The sequence below is a fragment of the Hippopotamus amphibius genome, chromosome 1 (assembly GCF_030028045.1).
Source record: "Hippopotamus amphibius kiboko isolate mHipAmp2 chromosome 1, mHipAmp2.hap2, whole genome shotgun sequence".
Taxonomy (NCBI): Eukaryota; Metazoa; Chordata; class Mammalia; order Artiodactyla; family Hippopotamidae; genus Hippopotamus; species Hippopotamus amphibius.
The window spans coordinates 161,977,841-161,997,968 of NC_080186.1; the positions used below are offsets into that span (position 1 = coordinate 161,977,841).

Consider the following 20,128-nt stretch of genomic DNA (forward strand, 5'->3'; position numbering starts at 1 on the left):
TGGGAGCAGGAGCCAGGAAGCGGAGGAGAGGACAGGCAGACAGAGGGGCACGCTGGAGGCTGCACAGGCGGCCGAGCCCGGGCTGCGACATGAAGCTGCTACCCAGCTGGATGGCGGTGCTGCCTGGGAGCCCTCAGGGCAGGGCCTGGCCATGGGCCCAGCGACCCAGAAGTAGGTGGACCCTAAGGGGGCCGGGGCGGCACAGAAGGGTAGAACCAGGGACTTCAGGCGCAGGCCCCACCAGCTAAGGAGCCTCAGCCCTTGGGCTCTCCTGGACTCCCAGGAGGGGAAGACAGGCCAGGCCCAGGCTGGCTTCAGGGGCTGTGTGACCCTGGAGGGGCCTGGTGCTTAGAAAGGCCCCACAACTCGGTTTCATGTTCTGCTGTTGTTGTTTTAAAGTTTATAATACTTTTGGAAGAGGGGCCCCAGATTTTCATTTTGCACTGGGCCCCACAGAGTACATAGCTGGTCCTGCCTGGGAGGGGAAGGGAAGGAATCCTTGTCCTAACACAGAGGACAGGCAGGACTGGGCAAGCCTCAGCAACGCCTTCTGCAGAGGCCCATCTGTTTTGTGCCTCAGGGGTCCTGAGGGACGAGCAGCGGCGGTGGGGAGGGCAGCCCTTCGTGACATTTAATGTATCATTAACAGCATCGGCTCAGGAGTTCAGGCCAACCTGAATCTTCGGAATGGTTTTCTAAAACCTTGCTACCTGTGTGGCCTTGGTCAGATCATATCTCCTAAATCTGTTTCCGCAGCTGTAAAAGCGGTTCATAGCACCAGCGCCTGGGGGTAGACATGACGGCACACATGATGTTGCCTGGCACGCAGTTCTTCCTCGATAACGAGATGCGTTATGATTCACTTCTTATTAATAAGTGGGGAAAAGCCTCATTCAGAGTGTGACATAATAGGTGCTCATTTTCACTCCCTTTCCTCTCACCTCGCCCAGGGCTTGGTAAACTTCCAAGGCTGTCCGCTCCTCACCCCTACTCTGGCCCTCTCTTGGAAAACAGGTCCCGTGCCCAGGCTCAGGTGTGGGCAAGGAAGGGCATGTTCAGGAGGAAACTGTGGCAGAGGCTTGGGCGGCCTTTTCCACTCCGGCCAGAGTTAATACGTTACCTCGGCCGGCCGCGGCCCTCCTTTCGCAATCAGTGCTAGAGATCTGGTTACAGATTTACTTTGAACAATGTCTGATATGTGGATTAAAGTCCTCCTTGGCCTTCGTAAAGCCATCATTTCTTCTCCTCAGGAACTGCTCACACCTGTGCTCCAAAGATGAGGGCCCAGGAGAACCCTGAGGGCCGGAACCAGGTGCTGGGGGATGGTGGGAGCGGTTGGGGGTGGGGTGGAGGCCGGGGCCTGTGCAGGCCTGCTCCCTGGGAGGGCAGAGACAAAGGTTCTGATGAACTGGATCAAGAGCGACTGTCCCAGGCGGAATGTGGCAATTGGGGGCGGCGGTGGCAGTGGGGGTGCAGGAGACTTCTGCTTTGGGACTGGCTGACTCCAGCTTGGGGGCCAGCAGGGGCCCAGATTCCCGCCCCGTAGTGACACCCCAAGGACCTCTAAGGGGCACAGGTGGGACCAGAGTGGGTCCAAGAGGGTTTGTCACTGTCTCCAGCCCTGTTGGCCTCCTCTCTCCGTGCCCCCGGCCTTCTGACTTATGGGCCCATTCCCTTGGCTAGAAGGCCCCAGTTCCGAGGCTCCAGGAGCCAGCACAGTGGACTCGTCCTTGCACAAAGCAACATGAGGTGGGAGCCAGGTGTAGCCAGGTCAAGGGATAGCTGGGTGGATGAACCCTGAGGGAGGGCGGGGACCCCATTCTGAGGAGCTGACAGGCCACTTGGGCTACCTAATTGATTCTGAAGCAGAATGGACTTTTCTGGTTCCTATCACTCCATGCTGAGTTACTTCCCTCTGCTGCCCCTAGCGTGAGTCTCTGGGCTCAGTGGAGACCTCCACGGGGGACCCCCCGATGTCCCCGTCCACAGAGCCCAAGTTTGACATGTTGTACAAGATTGAGGATGTGCCACCTTGGTACCTGTGCATCCTGTTGGGCTTCCAGGTGGGCATCTCCCCAGGGCCTTCCCGCCCCCGCCCTGCATGCTCCCCAGCATCCCAGCCCCCCTCCCTGGCCAAAGAGGTCATCTTGGGTAACAGGAATAGAAACCTAAGGTCAGCAGCAGTGAATGTCACCAAGCAGGGCTGGGGAAGAGGCTTGATGGGGCCTGAAAGGGACGATGCCTCACCTGCCAGGTGGAGTGCCGGTGACAGGGAAGAGGGCCCACTGCACAGAAGCTGCAGGAATAACTTGGGGGCAGATTAGTAACCCCCAGAGAGGTGAGCAGTCACTCTTTGGGAATCCCTTATGGGAGTATCAGTCCTGGGTGGGCGCACTGGCAGGGGCGGCACGGGCTCAGGCCCACCGAGGCAGGAGTGAGGGCTGCACGGGTCCCCCTGCTTCCCTGTGAGCTCCGTGGGCCCTGCCTCATGCACTCTCCCCCCACACCCCCAGCATTACCTGACCTGCTTCAGCGGCACCATCGCTGTGCCCTTCCTCCTGGCCGAGGCGCTCTGTGTAGGCCGTGACCAGTACATGGTCAGCCAGCTCATTGGCACCATCTTCACCTGTGTGGGCATCACCACCCTCATCCAGACCACACTGGGCATCCGGTGAGCTGCCCCACCCCCACCCCCACGCAGACACACACGCAGTGATCCACTCAGCAGGAGCTGGCTCAGGGGACTCTTGTGGGGCAAGAAAAGCTGCTATCTGCCCCCACCTGCTGCTGCTGCTTCCAGGCCAGCCTCAGAGCCAGGCAGCTGGGATCCCACCCTGGACCCCTGGTGTTCCTCTAGGGAAGGGAATGTGCCCTAGCTAGGTGCTCCTCCATGAAGCCTTACTCTGGGTAATTGAGACCACTCACTCCCCTGCTTCCAGGGCCTGTGCAGGTCTCTTCAATAGTCTGTCCTCCTGGGGACCCCCTGCCCCCATGTGCACAGCCCTAGGCCTGGGTGGCCGAAGGATGTTTGTTTGTATGGTGGGAAGATGAAGGAAGGTTGTGAGAGGAGCTTGCATGCAGGAGCTAAGCTGTCCACTTTCATGCCCGTGGCCCCTCACACTGCAGGAGCTGGTGCTGAGAAGGAAAGGGGGCAGGTCGTGAGCCAGGGGCTCCATTTGTTTTCTTTCTTTGGCCCCCAAAATGTTTACAGAGTCCTGCCTGGGGCCTCAATGACTTCCCTCTGTTCTGCCCTTGCCCTGTTTCTCTGTCTGTGTCTCTGTCTCTGTGTGTGATTCTCTCTGTGCTCCTCCCTCCCCATCTCCCCTGTCTGTGTTCCTGCCTCCCCACTTCCCACCCTGTCCCTGCTCCTCTGTGCCTCTCTTTCTAGGCTGCCGCTGTTTCAGGCCAGTGCCTTTGCATTTCTGGTCCCAGCCAAAGCCATCCTGGCCCTGGAGAGATGGAAGTGCCCTCCAGAAGGTGGGCACAATTCTGGGGTCTGCACTGGAGAGGGGAGTCCCAGGAGCTTGGAGGTCTGGGTGACTGTCCCGTGTCCATACCCCAAGAGGCATTCAGGACAGCATCTTTACTTTCTGTCTCTGTTCCCTGTCTGTGTGTGTGTGTTCCTGTCTCTGCCCCCAGAGGAGATCTATGGCAACTGGAGTCTGCCCCTGAATACCTCTCATATTTGGCATCCACGGATACGAGAGGTGGGTTTGCATGTGGGGTAGAAGAGACCTGGACTTGAGGGTGGGGCTAGATGGGAGGGAAGGCCACTGGTGAATTGGAGGATGTGAAGATGTGGTCTGCCAATTTTTTTTAATGTATAGGTCATGACCTCTACATAGTGACTTATAGCTGATCTTTGCTTTTCCAGGTCCAGGGTGCAATCATGGTGTCCAGTATGGTGGAGGTGGTGATTGGGCTGATGGGGCTGCCTGGGGCCCTGCTCAGTTACATTGGGCCTCTTACAGTCACCCCTACTGTCTCCCTCATTGGTCTCTCTGTCTTCCAAGCTGCTGGCGACCGAGCTGGCTCCCACTGGGGTGTCTCCGCTTGGTGAGTGGTCACCAGGCCTAATCCTTGCCCAGCCCCAGTCCTTCAACCCCTTTGTGTCCTGCCCCCTTAGCCTTGACTCTTGCCTCCAGCCCAGCCTACCAGCCATCTTCTCTTTGTGCTTCTGCCCCCAGCTCCATTCTCCTGATCGTCCTCTTCTCCCAGTACCTGCGAAATCTCACCTTCCTGCTGCCTGTCTACCGCTGGGGAAAGGGCCTCACTCTCTTCCGCATCCAGATCTTCAAGATGTTTCCTGTGAGGAGCTGACAGGTGGCTCGGGCTGGGACTAGGGCAGGGGCTAGACCTATGCCCAGGGCCCAGGGTGGGGGAAAGGGCGGTGGTGGCAGGGGAGCTAGAGCCAGAGATGAGCTCCCCGCCAGGGATGGGGGCTGGGGTCTAAGCTGGGGTTGGGGCATAGGCTCGGTCTGGGGCTAGGGCTAAGGTAGGAGCTGGTGAGCCTGGACTGAGACCTCCTGGGCCCTCAGTGCACCCCTCACCCCACTCCACCCCAGATCGTGCTAGCCATCATGACCGTGTGGCTGCTCTGCTATATACTGACCCTGACGGATGTGCTGCCCTCAGACCCCACAGCCTATGGCTTCCAGGCACGAACAGATGCCCGAGGGGACATCATGGCTATTGCTCCCTGGATCCGCATCCCCTACCCCTGTGAGCAACCCCATCTGGGCCCCTCTGCCTCCAACTGAGACCATCAACGAGGCCCCTGGTGACCCCAATCCAGCTGATGACATAACGAATATTAGCTGCACATTTACAGTGTGCCAGGCAGAGTGGTGGTGTACTCAAAGTCACACTCCAGCTTTATGACCAGGTGATCCCAAATAAGCTCCCACAACTCTACAGCTCCCACCCCAGCTTGAGATCCTTTTACTCCCTCCCCTGCTCCACCCAAGTACTGCCTAGTCCACTCCCTGACCCGCCTAAGAACCCTCACTGCATCCGTCCTCCCATCTCCCTGTTGATTCAGGTCAGTGGGGGCTTCCCACAGTGACTGCGGCTGCTGTCCTGGGAATGTTTAGTGCCACATTAGCAGGCATCATTGAGTCCATCGGAGATTACTATGCTTGTGCCCGCCTGGCTGGTGCACCACCCCCTCCAGTACATGCTATCAACAGGTATGCCCACCTGCCCTCCCCCCATATCTGATCCCCTCAAGGGTTACTCAGGAAGCAAATGTAGGGACAGAATTGAATCCCAGAGGTGGAGGACAAGGAGTTGGGCAAGTCACAAACTCTCCAGGACGAGTACTCCTTACTTATGAAATGGGGATGCTCTTATCACTCACTCTGTGTTACAAGCAGCTGAGGAGATTACGAAATCTGAGGGAAACTACAGTCTCTGACAACCGTCCATGTGTCTAGCACTTGATGTGCGTTCTCTTATGCAATCCACTAATGGCTCTGTAAGACAAGTACTCTTTATAGCCCCATCTTACAGATGAGGAGGTTGAAGCCCAGAATCACCTAAGGATTAAGTGCCAGGTCAGTGGGGCTAGCATTCAGACCCAGGCTCCTGGCTCCCAGACCCACCTCTGGCCTGGAGTGGGGAGCACTGTGGATAGATGGTTGCAGCTCGCACAGCCCTAGAGACACTGGCCAGGCTGGCCATGGCAGTGGGCTGGAGCGAACAAAGCTAGAGCGTCGACCAAGGCCCCCACGCGCCTTTTTCTTGCAGGGGTATCTTCACCGAAGGCATCTGCTGCATTATCGCAGGGCTGCTGGGAACGGGCAACGGCTCCACCTCATCCAGCCCCAACATCGGCGTCTTGGGGATTACGAAGGTGCCGCAACTAGCCAAAGCTGCACAAAGCCGCGCCCCCATTCCATGTGCCGCCGGCCCCGCCCTAAACCTGTCCCTACTCTGGCCTAGCCCCACCCTGCCTTTGAGAGGCCCCGCCCTGCATCATGCTCAGATCTTTTTTGCCTCGCTCTTATAACAGGCCCCACCCACCCCGCCCCGCCCCTCCCCTCCCGCAACTAACCCCGCCCAGCCTCGCCCCCTGGGTTTAGCTCCACCCCCTGGCTCACGGGCAGGTGGGCAGCCGGCGCGTGGTGCAGTATGGTGCGGCCATCATGCTGGTCCTGGGCACCATTGGCAAGTTCACGGCCCTCTTCGCTTCACTCCCTGACCCCATCCTAGGGGGGATGTTCTGCACGCTTTTCGGTGAGTAGTGTGCTTGCTTTGGGGGCGTGGTCGCTGTGTGGTGGAGGCCACCCAGCCTGCCAGGAGACTCCAGCGGTTCTCTTGTGCTCTCAGGCATGATTACAGCTGTGGGGCTGTCTAACCTGCAGTTCGTGGACATGAACTCCTCCCGCAACCTCTTCGTGCTTGGATTTTCCATGTTCTTCGGGCTCACGCTGCCCAGTTACCTGGAATCCAACCCAGATGCCATCAACACAGGTGCCTCCACCTGCCTACCTGTCTCGGGGTGGGGGCGATGTGGTGGGTTAGACTCTGGGCATAGCCTCTTCCCTCAAAGCCTCCACACAGCGAGAGCCACAAATCCTGCCCAACTCTTGCATGTTAGTCAGCAGCTGAGAGGCTGATTAATAGCTATCCTTTACTAAGACACTTTCTGTGGACAGGTATGTGCTCATTTAATTTTCACAACAGCTCCATAAGACAGACACTATTACCATCTTCATGTACCACAGATGAGAAAAGTGAGGCTCAGAGAGGTTAAGTGATTTGTCACAAGAATGGTAGCAACCAGCAAAACTGGGATTTGAATCCAAGGATGGGAGAGGCAGAGGTGTATCATCTTTTTTTTTTTTTAATTATTTATTTTATTCTTTTTTGGGTGCGTTAGGTCTTCGTTGCTGCGCATGGCTTTAGTTGCGGCGAGCGGGGGCTACTCTTGCTTGCAATGTATGGGCTTTTCATTGCAGGGGCTTCTCTTGTTGCAGAGCACAGGCTCTAGGCATGCATGCTTCAGTAGTTGCAGCATGCAGGCTCAGTAGTTGTGGCACACGGGCTTAGTTGCTCTCTGTGGCATATGGAATCTTCCCAAACCAGGGACCGAACCCGTGTCCCCTGCATTGGCAAGCAGATTCTTAACCACTGTGGCACCAGGGAAGTCCCCGGAGGTGTATAATCTTGAAAGTGAAGATTTTATACTATTCTATCTCTGCGCCTGCTGAACAAAGTCAGCAGGCTGCGCAAGTGGGGAGAAAGTCTCTGAGTTCTGTCCTCCAAATGGGGCCATGACACCCATTGGGCTTTGGCCTATTCCACAGGCATTCCTGAAGTGGACCAGATTCTGACTGTGCTGCTGACCACAGAGATGTTCGTGGGTGGGTGCCTTGCTTTCATACTGGACAACACAGTGCCAGGTATGGATCAGCCCTGGGAGGGGAACAGAGAACTAGATTGGACTCAGAGGCAGTCCAGCAGATGTCTCCTGAGCCAGAGCTGTGGCCAGGTCAGTTGCAGCACAGACCCTGCAGGGAGAAGCAGGAACAGTTGGGCTGGAGGGGGAGACCATTGGCCTGAGAGAGGCGCGGGCTTCCCTCTCAATTTTGAAGAGGGTTGGCTAGAAGAGTCATTCCGGGTCCCTATGAATTGTTTCCTTTCCATTTTTTGTTTGCCACTGGGTTGAGGGTTGCCTTTGCTTTCTTCGAGTCGGAGAAGAACAGATGGAAATGTAGCATCAGTATGTTTGCAGAACTCACTCTAAATATGCCAGTGACCTGTCATGCTGGCTACTAGAAGAGCCCCTAGCATTTCTCTTTGGTATCAGGGCTTTTTATAGGGATCATGGAGGATACTTTGTGGGGTCCTTGAGACTCCTCCTGACCCAAGTTTATGTGCCTGGTAAATATATAAAAACTGTCACCAGGTGCTCTAAAACTAGTAATAAGAGTAGTTAGCATTTACCAAACATTTATGGGTCAGGCATGGAGCTAAGTGTCTTATTTCATCCTCAAAAACTATTCTGTGAGGCAGAGACTATCAACACCATTTTATATGAGGAAAAAAGAATCGGAGGTTAGGTGACTCACCAAAGGTCACAATACTTGCTGATTTAAAATGTTGCAAATCTTGGATTTAAACAAAGTCCATCTGATGCCGTTCGTCCACGGCCTGTGTCCCAGCCACTCCACCACATTGCCTCTGCTAGAGTTTCAGGGGAACTATAAAATCAAGGAAAGCTCTGTAGAGACGGGGGCTAGATTGCATCAGTCCACAGAGGTGAGAGATTGAAATAACAGGATGATAGCTCTCCATCCTCTGCCACTTAACAGCCTAAACACAGCTGACCCCGCTTGCTTTCCCCTCTCTGAAGACACAAGTGTCTATTCAGAGCACAGGTATCAGAGGCTGGCTGTGCACATCTGGTGGGTTAGAGTTTGGGCAGGGAAGGGGCCAGGGCTCCCTGGCACTTTCAGGGATTTTAGGCAGAATCAGATAAGGGAGCTCTTGGTAGCAGCTATGTTTTAGATGGATGGGTGGTACCTGATCATGATACCCCCCCCCCCCCCCCATCCCCAGAGGAAGCTGAGGTGGGGCCTGGAGAAGCCCATCCTGTGGACATGAGATGGGGAAGTGGCAACCTCAATACCTAGGGAATCTAGGGAGATGGAGGGCACCTAGGTGGGCAGCTGTACAGAGGGGTTTGTGATTTGGGCAGCTGGATTAAACTACCCAGATGTTAACAGCCTGAGTGCCTGAGTTCCTCACATGCCTATCCTTCAAGCCAGCTGGCCATTAGCAACCAGCCCTGCCAGCGATCATTATATGTATTATGCTATATAATACCTTCAACAGTCTTTCAAATGTGTATGATGAAGAATCTGAAGCTCAGAGTGGTTAAATCACTTGCCTGAGGTCACACAACCTGGACTCAAACCCAGGTCTGGCTGGCTCAGAACCCAGTTCTCAACAATGGAATCGTACAGCTTTATTCTGTGGGATGGGTACACTTTGCTGATAAGACCACTCTGCATTTGCTCTTTACCTACCCATGGTCCAATCTTAGAGGGGCAGTAAGTTTAGTTCAGCAAATGCTACTGAAGCCTACCAGTATGTCCCTGAGTTAAACACTTAAGGGCAAAAAAGGTAAGTCAACAAGATAGAAAGTAAAACTGTGTTTAAAACAATTTAGAGCAATAAGGTGAATAAGCCTGGGCCGGAGTCATCTGGAGGGCTTCCTGGATGATTCTGGGGCCAAGGAGATTGGGACTTGGAAAAGCATTGGAGAAGGCACCACGGGTAGGGATGTGGAGGGGAGGCAAGGGAGTGCTAGGCTGGCTGTTGTGTCCTGGCAGTGGTGAGGAGTGGAGCCATCACAGTCTTGTGCTACAGCTACAGCTCTTCCCCCTCCACTGTGGCCACCTGTGCTCTTTGTGCAGCCAGGCCCAGCTCAAACAGTACCTCCTTCAGGTGGTCTTTCCCAAGGACCCCAGCACTCCCTCAGTGCCCTCTCCTCTGAGACTTTGGGACACATTTGGTTTCTCTACTCATGGGGCTTTTCAGCCTGGACTGCCAGTGGATAGAAATCTTTGCACTAGATTTACAGTGTGTCACAGTCTTCAGTTAACCCCAGCCCTCTTGTGAAAACCTCGGACAGTTCTCACATACCTCCCATAACTCCTAAAGGAGATTTCCCCTAGTTATAAAAAATCTCTTTTGTGTATCCCTACCACCAACAAAGATTTTACTTACCTTGACCTTCTGAGGTTTGTATTATAAAAACAAGAGTTTATTTTCCAAATATGGAATCATAATACTGAATAATACTGATTACAGTGTTTTAAAATACACCTTCCTGCCCTCACAGCAGTCTGGGCACTATTTGGTCCCCACTGGCCCAACAAACACTAGCTCCATACTCAAGATGTAGGCTGACAACTACTTAACTCTCTGCCTGCCTTCTTCATCATAAAATTTTGCGTAATAGTGCCTATACATCTCCCACCGATGTTTCAAAATTAGATAACAAAATTAAAGCATTTAGCACAGAGCATGGCACAAGTTAGGAGCTGAGAGATCACTGATTCAACTTTTCAGGATCAGACAGTTGAGAATCAAGACAACTCTGGAAGTCTGCCTCATGACTTTATGGGAAGGGGAGGTAGCAGAGGATTGCTGGTTCTGATTTGTCCTCTTCCAGGAAGTCCAGAGGAACGAGGTCTGATACAGTGGAAAGCTGGGGCCCACGCCAACAGTGAGATGTCTACCAGCCTGAAGAGCTATGATTTTCCCATTGGGATGAGCATGGTAAAAAGAATTGCCTTTCTGAAATACATTCCTATCTGCCCAGTCTTCAAAGGATTTTCTTCATGGTCAAAAGACCAGCTTCCAGTTCCAGATGATATCCCAGAAAATACAGAAACTGGATCTGTGTGCACCAAGGTGTGAAAAATTACTCCCAGGAAAGGTAGGATGTGTGTTAGTCTATGGCTTTTGTGGGAGGGTTGAAAAATCCCAACATTCTTATGCTTTAACCAAAGAGAAAACAAACTACTCAGTTTCCATTTCTGTGACCTATTTGAATGTTTTCAATGAGAAGGCAGACTAGGTAAAACCTCAGTATATGTGTGTGTACCTCCTTAGCCATTTTATAGTGAACTTCCCAACAGGTGTGGGCCATTAACCTTGTAGGAGGTTACAAGTATGCTGAAATACTGATCCCTTCAGCCTTCGGGTATCTGGGCTGATACTGGGTCAACTAGAGTTCATGAGCCATAAACTCTAGCTACAAGCAGCCTCATCCTCGCACTCCAGTATAAATTACACTTTGTAACATGGAAAAGGGTGAGAAATAACTGACATAGCACAAGAATGAGAAAAATCCTCTCATATAAGGTGCTTTGTTTTCAATAGCTGTAATAAAATAAAACCCCTGTGAAACAGAATGACTTCAGTTACCCTAAAACTATGCCACACAGGCCCAGATGGGGTAATAATGTGTCTCAAGGCCTTAAAAAAATATCTAATGTGCACATTGCCTAAGACAGACAAGTTCCAACAAAGTGAGAGCTTAGCTTAGATGCCTCCTTAATAGTAATAAATCACTTAAATAGAACTTTCTATGTACCAGGAACTGTCTAAAGTGCTCGATACACATTAACTAATCACACAATCCTAAAATAGATATTATTATTACTATCATTTTAATGAGGTAGAAACAAAGGCACAGAAAGGTTAAGTGACTTGCCCACAATCACTGGACTCACATCCAGGAAGCCTGGCTAGTCTTTGCTTTTAATCATTAGGTTACAGTGCTTCTCTAATTCAAGTTTATAACCTCTAGTTATATTGAACTATGATAATTTGGCAGTATGTGGAAATGAACTCATTTGCCCCCATCTAGGCTCAGAGAAATGACCTGTAACCCTTGTATACTTGGCAGCCTGCTGTGCCACTTGTGGTACTGAGCTATTACAGAACAGAGGGGACTGGTGGTATGGCTCCAAAAAGAACGAGAGCCAAACAGGACCATCCTGCTTCAGAATCTTAAATCTACCTGTTTATTAGCTTAGTAAGGTAGCTATTAAAAAACACTGGGCACAGGTACTCACACCAAAGGACCCTAGGAAGAATGTGAGCCAGAACTGACTAGATGGCCTTCCTAATCTTGAGCCCTCTATGCTCAAGAAAAGCACAGAGGACATTATCCATGACTGAGTAGGGCCATGAGGCACAACTGTATATGGAACCAGGAACTTGCCAGTTGGTTGACAGCCTACCCCAAATAAAGACTAGACACAAAGCTATTACAAATTAGCTTGTGACGGTGCAAAAGGGGAAGGTCCAGGTGAATCAAAACAGCAAACCAGTCCAATCAGCGCAGCAATGGTTTGTGAAGGGCAGAAGTCAGTGGAGGTTATACTAGAGTAAGGTTACCATGATACTGGCCAGCCAAAAAATTTCTTAACATGGGTATATGTAATTGCCTTGGCATTGCAGCCTAAGGTGACCAAGGGGGGCTATGGAAGGGGCTATGGGATTTATTTTACTGCTGTATTTTGGACAGATATTTATATAACAACAATCTCCACACTACGGAATCTAATAATAAACCTTGTTCTCTCAGCAAATCTTGCGAGCAAGGTTGTCCTGAGAGACTGAGTCCACACTAAAGTGAGTATCACCACTGGAGAGTCGGTATTCCAGCACCAATAAACACAACCATCAGCTCAGTTCTACTATTATTTATTTTTTTAAATATTTTTGAAAAAATATAATTTTTTTACAATATTTTCAACTTAAACACTATTCACACTGAACACGTATGGCAGCTTAACCTACCCAAATAAGAAGTTTAAGAAGCCAAAACTGTTCTAGCTTTGTTAAAAGAAAAGTTGTGCTGCAGACTATTGTAGTGATGGTTAACAAAGCAAGGAAAAGCACCACTCAAATCATATGTTACAATTCTTTGTTCAACTGGATTATGGGTTGGTCAAATATTAGACTTTACACAGGTATAGCTATGATGCAATGACTCCTTAGAAGAGGATGCAATTCTCAAATCACATACTTTCTCAGATGTAACATTAGAAGAATTCAATATTTCTTACATGATAACAAACCATAAAAGCCAGGACTTAGGTTCACTACCTTGTAACCTCAGTAACCAAAGACATACTTGTCTATAATGAATTATTTCAAATTAACTAATAAGCCTTCTTCAGAAAAAGGAGATTCGTTTTGACGGGGACAAATACAAATTTAAGTCTGAACTGAGAAATTCACTTCACTAGAACTTAATATAAATTTACTCATTAATGTCTAAAAAAAGCTAAAAAAAAGTTTAGATGTTAACAAGTATTAGTTAATCCTAAGGGACCTGTTTAGTCTCAAAAAGGACAATTCACTAAGATTTAGAGGTCATTTAATTTGGTGCTTTGACACAACTTGACTGGTGCTTCTTTCCTTGCTGTCTTCACATCAAGCCATGGGGCCAATTCTATTTTCAGTAAATGTTTGACAGTTTTTTTACTTAATAACAGTCTCAGCACTTTTATTAAGCATGCAAGACTAACAAAACTTTGGCAATGCATAAGTGTAACACAGTGACAAGAGAGAGCTTTTACAATTAAGTCTTCTAATACTGCCTTCACAGTGTGGAAATTGTGCTACATCCACCAAAAGAGGGCCCCATCTACTCAATATTTTAGTACTTCACCCCAGGAACAAACTCCTTTGCATTTGGATTCAGATTGCTCTTGACCTGGAAAATAAGTACATAAAAAAGCAAATTCATTAACAGATAGCTTCAGATACTCAGAAGTATTCAACCCAGATCCACATGCAAAAACACCTTCCAAAAATATAAGACAAAAGCAAGAATTCAGATTGTAAGGTCAAACAAGTCAAATCTACAGCAAGGAAAGGAGGAACCAGATGTAAGCTATGTATGTTATATCAAATTTTATCAACTTTTTAAAGAGAAAGTAGGAATTGAAATTAAATTAAGTGTAACCAGAAACTCACTAACTTCACATCAACTGAGTGTCTCAGAGCACAGAATTCTGTTCACTCAACTGTGATACTTTAACTTTCTTTAAACAGTTTCATACTATGCAAAAATATTAAACAAGTGTTAAAATGATGATAAAGTGATTGGGGAAGTGTTTACGGATTAATTTTACTTTATGATGCTCCTTGAAAATATATAGAGTCATCTTTCTACAACTGCTGTATTCTAATTCCCACAGGTAGCACTGTATATAACAAGACAAGAAAACTACATGGGGAGTCAGAAGACCGAAGTTGGAATCCCAGCTCTGCTCACTAACTTCTTATGTAGGCCTGGATAAGTCACTCTGGGACTCTGTTTTTGCATCAGTTAGGGGAAGACTGCACCAAAGCCTCTAAGAGCTTAGAGACTTGTACCATCATTATTCTGTATTTCTAAATCTTTACTTTCCTAAGCAGATGTGTCAGCATATAGGGAATAGTTGGAAATTTTCCTCTACCACATCTCTGAATGCAAGTTGATCAAGACAAAAAGAAACCAGGATGGATTCCAGGGCCTGAAATGTAAGCATGCTGGCAGGATTTTGGATTGAATCTGAGCCCCTAATATCACTTACTTTAAGAACAAAGCATATTAAACAACATGTTGGAGTAATAATTTAAGTTTCATAATTTACACTCAATCATTTCCTACTCTCAAGGGAAATATATCTAAACTTTAAAAGTGTGAGGTTTAAATTTAAAATAATCTCAAATAGACTGAATCAAACAAACCAGTTTCTAGACAATGGAATGATACTGGGTCCAGTTAAAGTTATACATTATGCCCAGCAAAGGGCTCCATTCCTCAGAGCAATCAGGATTATCTGCGGAGTGACTAATGTAGCCATGAGCAAGCATATCCCAACAGACTATTCAGATCACATAACTTCTTAATTGGGTTACTGTCATTTACTACAACAAAAGCTATACCACAATGTAAATTTCAGTGTTCTCTATACAGCCCTTTAGAAAAATGGTTTCCAAATGCCTGATATGGCAGACTGGCGGTATCCTCTGGGAGTGCTTTTTAAAAATTAACATGCCTACATGATTGATTCTGCCGGTCTGGGATGCTGCTGAGAAAATTTTTGTTTTCAATGCTTCATAGGTTATTATGACACACAGCCAGGTTAGGAAATCACAACACAGTGAACAGAAGACAACTGCAAAAATTACTTCAGAGTCTAGGGGTAAATTCCAGAGAACCATCTTGTAGGAGCAACTAGAGAGACTATCCACATGGGCAGAAAGTTGAACATTCTGACTTCACTGTATCTTAATTTTGGCGAAGGAATCATCAAGTTTTACTCTAGTACTGATGCTTAGTTACCAGAATTCCTCAAAAAACTTTTTACTACAAATAAACCATCAGCAATGAGACATTGAGAATAACCAAAAATTAAATAGATTTGTGTTCCTTTTCTGCCAAGGGCTTGTAAAGGTCCTTATTAAATCACAGTTCCAAACGGAGTTAGAGTAACTCAATGAAAATCCTTGGTCAGGAAAAAAAATCTAAAATTTTACCTTTCAGAAAAAATTTGTAATTTCACCAAATATTTAAGACAATTAAAGAGCAAAACCTCTCCATTAAGCTACTTTTGCATAGACAACTCACATGAACATACTGTATACTCCCTTATGAATTAATACTTTAAGACGTTTATGTATGCTAGGGCAATACAGTTATCATAGCTAAAAGCAGTGGCAAGAAGTCTGTTAGCAGTCTCAGACTAGCTCCAGAGTGTTGCCAAAAGTCACTCCACATCTTAAGTGAGACCAGGAGGCCTCTGCTTCCATAGTAAGAAGCAGCAGAATTTCTGAAGGGGAAGAAATGTAGAACTCTTCTTAACAGATGGTTGCTGGCTTTTCCACTTATGGGAAAGATGAGCTACGTTTTAAAAAGATGAAAAAAATAATTCTTTACCACAAGATCTTCCAGGGAAGAGCCATCACTGATAACAAGGTCATTAAATTGGTCTTGGATTTGGTCCATAGTTTGTGGGAGATCTCGAGCTGGAATAAACCACTCATGTTCCTCCTCCTCTTCCAGCATTTCTTGGAAACAGCGTTCAATAAATTCTTCTTCCCATAACTCCTCTTCTATCTGGATTTATAATAAATAAAGGGTAATTGATAGCCTACTTGGTAAGACATCACTAAGAAAGGCTTAAAGTATCTTGAGCTAAACCATTTAAAAACACAACATCGTACCTTCCTCCTCTGCTTCTGTGCTAAGGGAAAAAAAGCCTCTTCCATAAGACCTGGGAAGATCTGTTTAGGGTTTTGCTATGCCTTTACTTGTCATAGCAGAATATTCTTTTCTTCTACTGAGAGTGGCGGGGAAGAAGTAAAAAAGAAGTGTTCTCATTGAGGAATGTGTATCAGAAGTACCTCTGATACTTCTAAAACTATATAAACCCTAAACCCACCCAAAAATGACTGGGGAAAAAAAAAAATCTTTGGAGGGTAGGGTCAGCAACTAAACTGATTATCATTGAAATAAGACTACACTGCTTTACTCTTGAATATACATAATTGGGTATGGTGAAATTAAGTTGGCTACTGATCACTAAAGCCAGGATCAGGGAAAAACTAGATGAAAGACGGAAACAGGTACCAGAAATATGGGAATAAAAGACATCTATCAATGTATGAGAGTACCCTAAAGAGAACAGTGGTGTCAGATTTTGAGGCTGATCAGAATGAGAGCCTTAGCTGAAAACCGGTACAACCTGTACCCTAGTACCTGTGCCCATCTGCTCCTGATTCCAATTCTCTTGACTTTCACTTCAATAGAACAATCTGACTGGTGTAAGGTAGTGGTTTCCAAACCTAACTAACTGCTCACCGGAACCACCTGAGAGCTTTTAAAAAACAAGTTTCCCAGGCTGCACCCTAAATCCTTCTGAATCAGAATCTCTGGGGTGGGACCCCAAAAAAAGCTCCCTAGGTTATTTCAACGAGCAGTTAAACCTGGTAGTAATCAGCATCCAAATAAAATAGGAGTGGTGGCACATAAACCCATGTATTTCATATATGAGACCAGGTGAAAACACATTTCAGAGGCAAGTTCAATTATATTATTTGACTATCATTATCTGGCTGTCATGGGCTACAATAAAAGAGCATGTTTATACACAAAACCAACCTGTCTGTTGAATTCCTCTTCATTTTCCATCCACATGTACTCTGCAAATGGATTGTCATCTTCATGAGAATGACCGTTAATAATCACATCTTCATTGATGATGCTTGGGCTAGTACTGCTGCGACTTGGATCTTTCATGGCTGGCGTCAGATGTAGTTTTTAACCTTAAAAGAACAAGAGTTAATTCAGTCATTCAGTTCTTAGTGAGCATTATTATTACTAGCCATCATGGTTAGGTGTTAGTTGCACATGCTATATTAATGCACATGATACACTGAGCAACCAGAAAGCTTCATTTTTCTCCTAAAAGATTTTAATGTTTAAGAAATAGCTGAGGATAGCCTAGATTCATCTAATGTTTTGTAATCACAGTAACCAAAGGCAATCAATTGCTTAAATGGAATCCCCAAACTGTCCAATTTTTTTTAAATTGGATATTCTATGCTTTATAAAACAAGCATGGTTTTAAAGACTTAAGTCATCAAGAGACTTTATGGGGACCTCCCTGGTGGCGCAGTGGTTAAGAATCTGCCTGGCAATGCAGGGCACATGGGTTCATATTCCTGGTCTGGGAAGATCCCACATGCCTTGGAGCAACCAAGCCCATGAGCCACAACTACTGAGCCTGCGTTCTAGAGCCTGTGAGCCACAACTACTGAGCCCACGTGCCACAACTACTGAAGCCCATGTGCCTAGAGCCCGTGCTCCGCAACAAGAGAAGCTACCACAATGAGAAGCTGGCGTACCACAACGAAGGGTAGCCCCTGCTTGCCACAACTAGAGAAAGCCCAAATGCAGCAGCAAAGACCCAATGTAGGCAATAAATAAATTAATTTAAAAAAAAAGAGACTTTATGAAAAGCAAATTCTACTTATTAAAATTGATACTAAAAAGCCCAGAGACTGGAAGTGAAAACTAACGAACTTTTAATAACCCCTAGTTCCTTAGTCAAGAGATATAGCTCTGGCTCTCTTGACTTCATAGCCCATCTCTATCTGCTTTACCTTCGGGTCCATATTGAGTTCCTTCATGTTTGGATTTCCCCACTGTAAAGTGAGTATCAGGCATCTAATCTCATACAGTAGGTCTGGTTTCTCATACTCTACTCAATAGGTGATAACATGATCTAACCTAGTTGATATATTGCAGGCTGAAAAGTTTGAAGCATAAAGTTTCAGATTCTACAACAGTCTACCAATTCATTAACTCTGAAATTGCTAAAAATTGAGTTTACATAAAGCAAGGGTCACTTGTTCATAAATCCAAACATTAGTGACTTATGCCAAAGGAAGGAAACAGCATACCTAATATGAGGATAGAGTTTAAAAAAAAAAAAAAAAAAAACCTTCCTCAAGCTTTCTTACTCCAAACTTATCATAATCAAATAAAACACTAAAACTAAAATCTCCTACTAGACATAGTTTGTTTCTTTGAATAACGTTCAGGGAAAGACTTGCTCTATGTACGTTGCCTGGCCCTTTAAATTCATTTTGTGGACTTATCCTTAGGAAGACCTAAGTATAATAAAACTTACAGCTATTCATTTAATGTGAATTCAGTCTCTAAGCTGTGGTAGGGGGTCCTCTCCTGGCGAAAATATGCATTTCCCCCAATACTGAATATTAACGACAATAGCATCATGGTGGTAGCATTTTTAATTGTTAGGAGGTCCTGAATTAAAAATTATTGAGAACTTATGCCTTACTTATTGTTGTATGTATATGAAAGAAAGGCAGAGACAGACTGAGATTTATGTGCTAGGGTGTGGGCAGAAAGAAAACATGATCTGGGCTAGCAAAGTGAAGCACTGTGAAAGACACAACAGAAAACAGATGATATGTATCTTTGATATTTTATTTATCACTAATCTTGGATTAAATAAACCCCCTTATTTTGATAACAAATTTTGACTAAAAAACAATCAGTTCCTCTCAAGAAAATTACTCATTCTTATATGTCAGGCTACCAAACATTTATATGCTTATCTTTAAACAAATTACATTTTAGATTAGATTCAAATATTATGAGTAACAGGGGGTCAATTCTGCTTTGAAACTGGATGGAACTTTGTTTACTCTGCATATGAACTGATCATTAAACTATGTTCAAAGACACCCCAATTTATATTATCTTTTCATTATTATTTTCCCAACATGTATCCTATCCCAACTCGCACCCATTAAATCCTACTTTTCAAAAGACTACAATATTAAGAAGTGACTTATATCTTTAAAAACAGCAAATAAAAATCATGTTTAGCACAGAGTACAGGATATTCAATATTTAAGTAAAACTGAATAGTTAAGTAACAATTATATGTGTGAGATGTACCAGAAATACCATTCTTCTAACTTGTTTTTGAATACACTCCAGGTAACTAAAGTATTATCTATATATAAATGCAATTTTTTAAAAGAAAAAAGTGTTTTCCATACATTTCATGAGTATAAGATTATGTAAACAATGAAAAATCTGCATCAGTAAATTCTGTAGTCTAGGAATCTCAAAGGACTCCCTCCCTCCTTGTTTGATGCTAACCTGTAACAAAATGTAAATAGTGCTTAGCAGAAAGGGCCCAATCCCTGCATTTGACATGTCTCTAGGTCAGCTTTTTGCCCATTATCACCTCATCAAACAACCTGTGGCTTTGGTATAGATCCCAGTGAAAAAGTCTATGAAGGACAGTAAATGAAATTTCGTTGTCAAGCAGTATTTGGGAAACAAATCATAATTGGAACCAGCAAAAATCAGCTGGAGCCTGGGCACTAATCTTACACCTTAAGATAGCTGAGGAAGGAACAACTGCTGACCAGATATGTGCTACAGCCAGCCAAGTGAAAAGCTAGAAGGGTAACGATCATTTACTTTCATTTACTTTCAGAACGCTGACAGACCTACAATTACTGAATGCAAGGTGTTCTAATTTAAGATATTGTATCAGATTTTAAATTTTCTTCTATGACCTGTTTTTGATCCTTCTTAGACCACACTCTTTGCACTGTGTCCTTTGTGTGTTTTGCTATTTTAAAAAAATGAGTATATATAGTTCAAATACCATAAAATTTACGATTTTAAACTGGCGTTTGTCAAAAGCAGTTAAAGGCCACTGTAGTAGCCAATGCCAGCAAAGAATAACAGTTGGGGCAAAAAGCCTGGGAGGAAAGACTGGTGAAGGAGATGCTTTGGGAATAAAGGCTTTGAAAAGCTCCTGCATATCCTAGGAAACCTAAAAGGCCATGGGCATGCCCAGTGATGGCAGCACACTCAGAAAAGACCTAACTTTTCAGGCTCAGGCTCTGCACATAAAATGAAGGTTAAGAAAGATCTGCAAACTGCCCGAGTGTTAAAGGTATGCCTCAGCATACACAAAAGCCCATCTGCGAAGACTGGGAGAGTTTTATTTTTTTGCTTATGGGTATTTAAGGACATCTCTTGAAAATA

General features: G+C 46.1%; 2 protein-coding genes across 10 annotated transcripts in view; one reads left to right on the plus strand and one right to left on the minus strand.

Annotated features, from left to right (window-relative positions):
- SLC23A1 (solute carrier family 23 member 1) lies at positions 1 to 14,181 on the plus strand. 9 transcript variants are annotated; one of them, XR_009053394.1, is made up of 18 exons: positions 1 to 171; positions 1,251 to 1,312; positions 1,684 to 1,749; positions 1,929 to 2,063; positions 2,514 to 2,671; positions 3,389 to 3,477; positions 3,640 to 3,707; positions 3,875 to 4,056; positions 4,188 to 4,308; positions 4,566 to 4,722; positions 5,042 to 5,189; positions 5,749 to 5,854; positions 6,108 to 6,237; positions 6,331 to 6,474; positions 7,311 to 7,406; positions 10,187 to 10,453; positions 12,113 to 12,159; positions 13,737 to 14,180. XR_009053394.1 is itself a non-coding variant. In XM_057733849.1 (17 exons), exons 1-16 carry the CDS (start codon positions 90 to 92, stop codon positions 10,432 to 10,434), a joined length of 1,992 nt encoding a protein of 663 aa, XP_057589832.1. In that variant the 5' UTR covers positions 1 to 89; the 3' UTR covers positions 10,435 to 10,453; positions 13,737 to 14,180. The 9 variants fall into 9 exon arrangements, 1 of the variants encoding a protein (XP_057589832.1); XR_009053395.1 differs by having other exon boundaries at positions 5,063 to 5,189; XR_009053397.1 differs by lacking the exon at positions 7,311 to 7,406 and having other exon boundaries at positions 13,737 to 14,181.
- The window catches only part of PAIP2 (poly(A) binding protein interacting protein 2), a 19,400-nt gene continuing 12,452 nt past the window's right edge, over positions 13,181 to 20,128 (minus strand). The window contains 3 exon segments of the mRNA XM_057719771.1: positions 13,181 to 13,249; positions 15,464 to 15,643; positions 16,688 to 16,851. Of these exon segments, the coding sequence (XP_057575754.1) occupies positions 13,181 to 13,249; positions 15,464 to 15,643; positions 16,688 to 16,825 (387 nt within the window). The 5' untranslated portion in view covers positions 16,826 to 16,851.

What these genes read in the sequence shown, in the direction of transcription:
- SLC23A1 (XM_057733849.1), top strand. Translation starts at nt 90, where the DNA reads ATGAAGCTGCTACCCAGCTGGATGGCGGTGCTGCCTGGGAGCCCTCAG. An exon ending in CTTGCACAAAGCAACATGAG is followed by an intron (nt 1,750 to 1,928) that starts GTGGGAGCCAGG and finishes TGCTGCCCCTAG; the next exon opens with CGTGAGTCTCTGGGCTCAGT. An exon ending in GATGTTCTGCACGCTTTTCG is followed by an intron (nt 6,238 to 6,330) that starts GTGAGTAGTGTG and finishes TTGTGCTCTCAG; the next exon opens with GCATGATTACAGCTGTGGGG.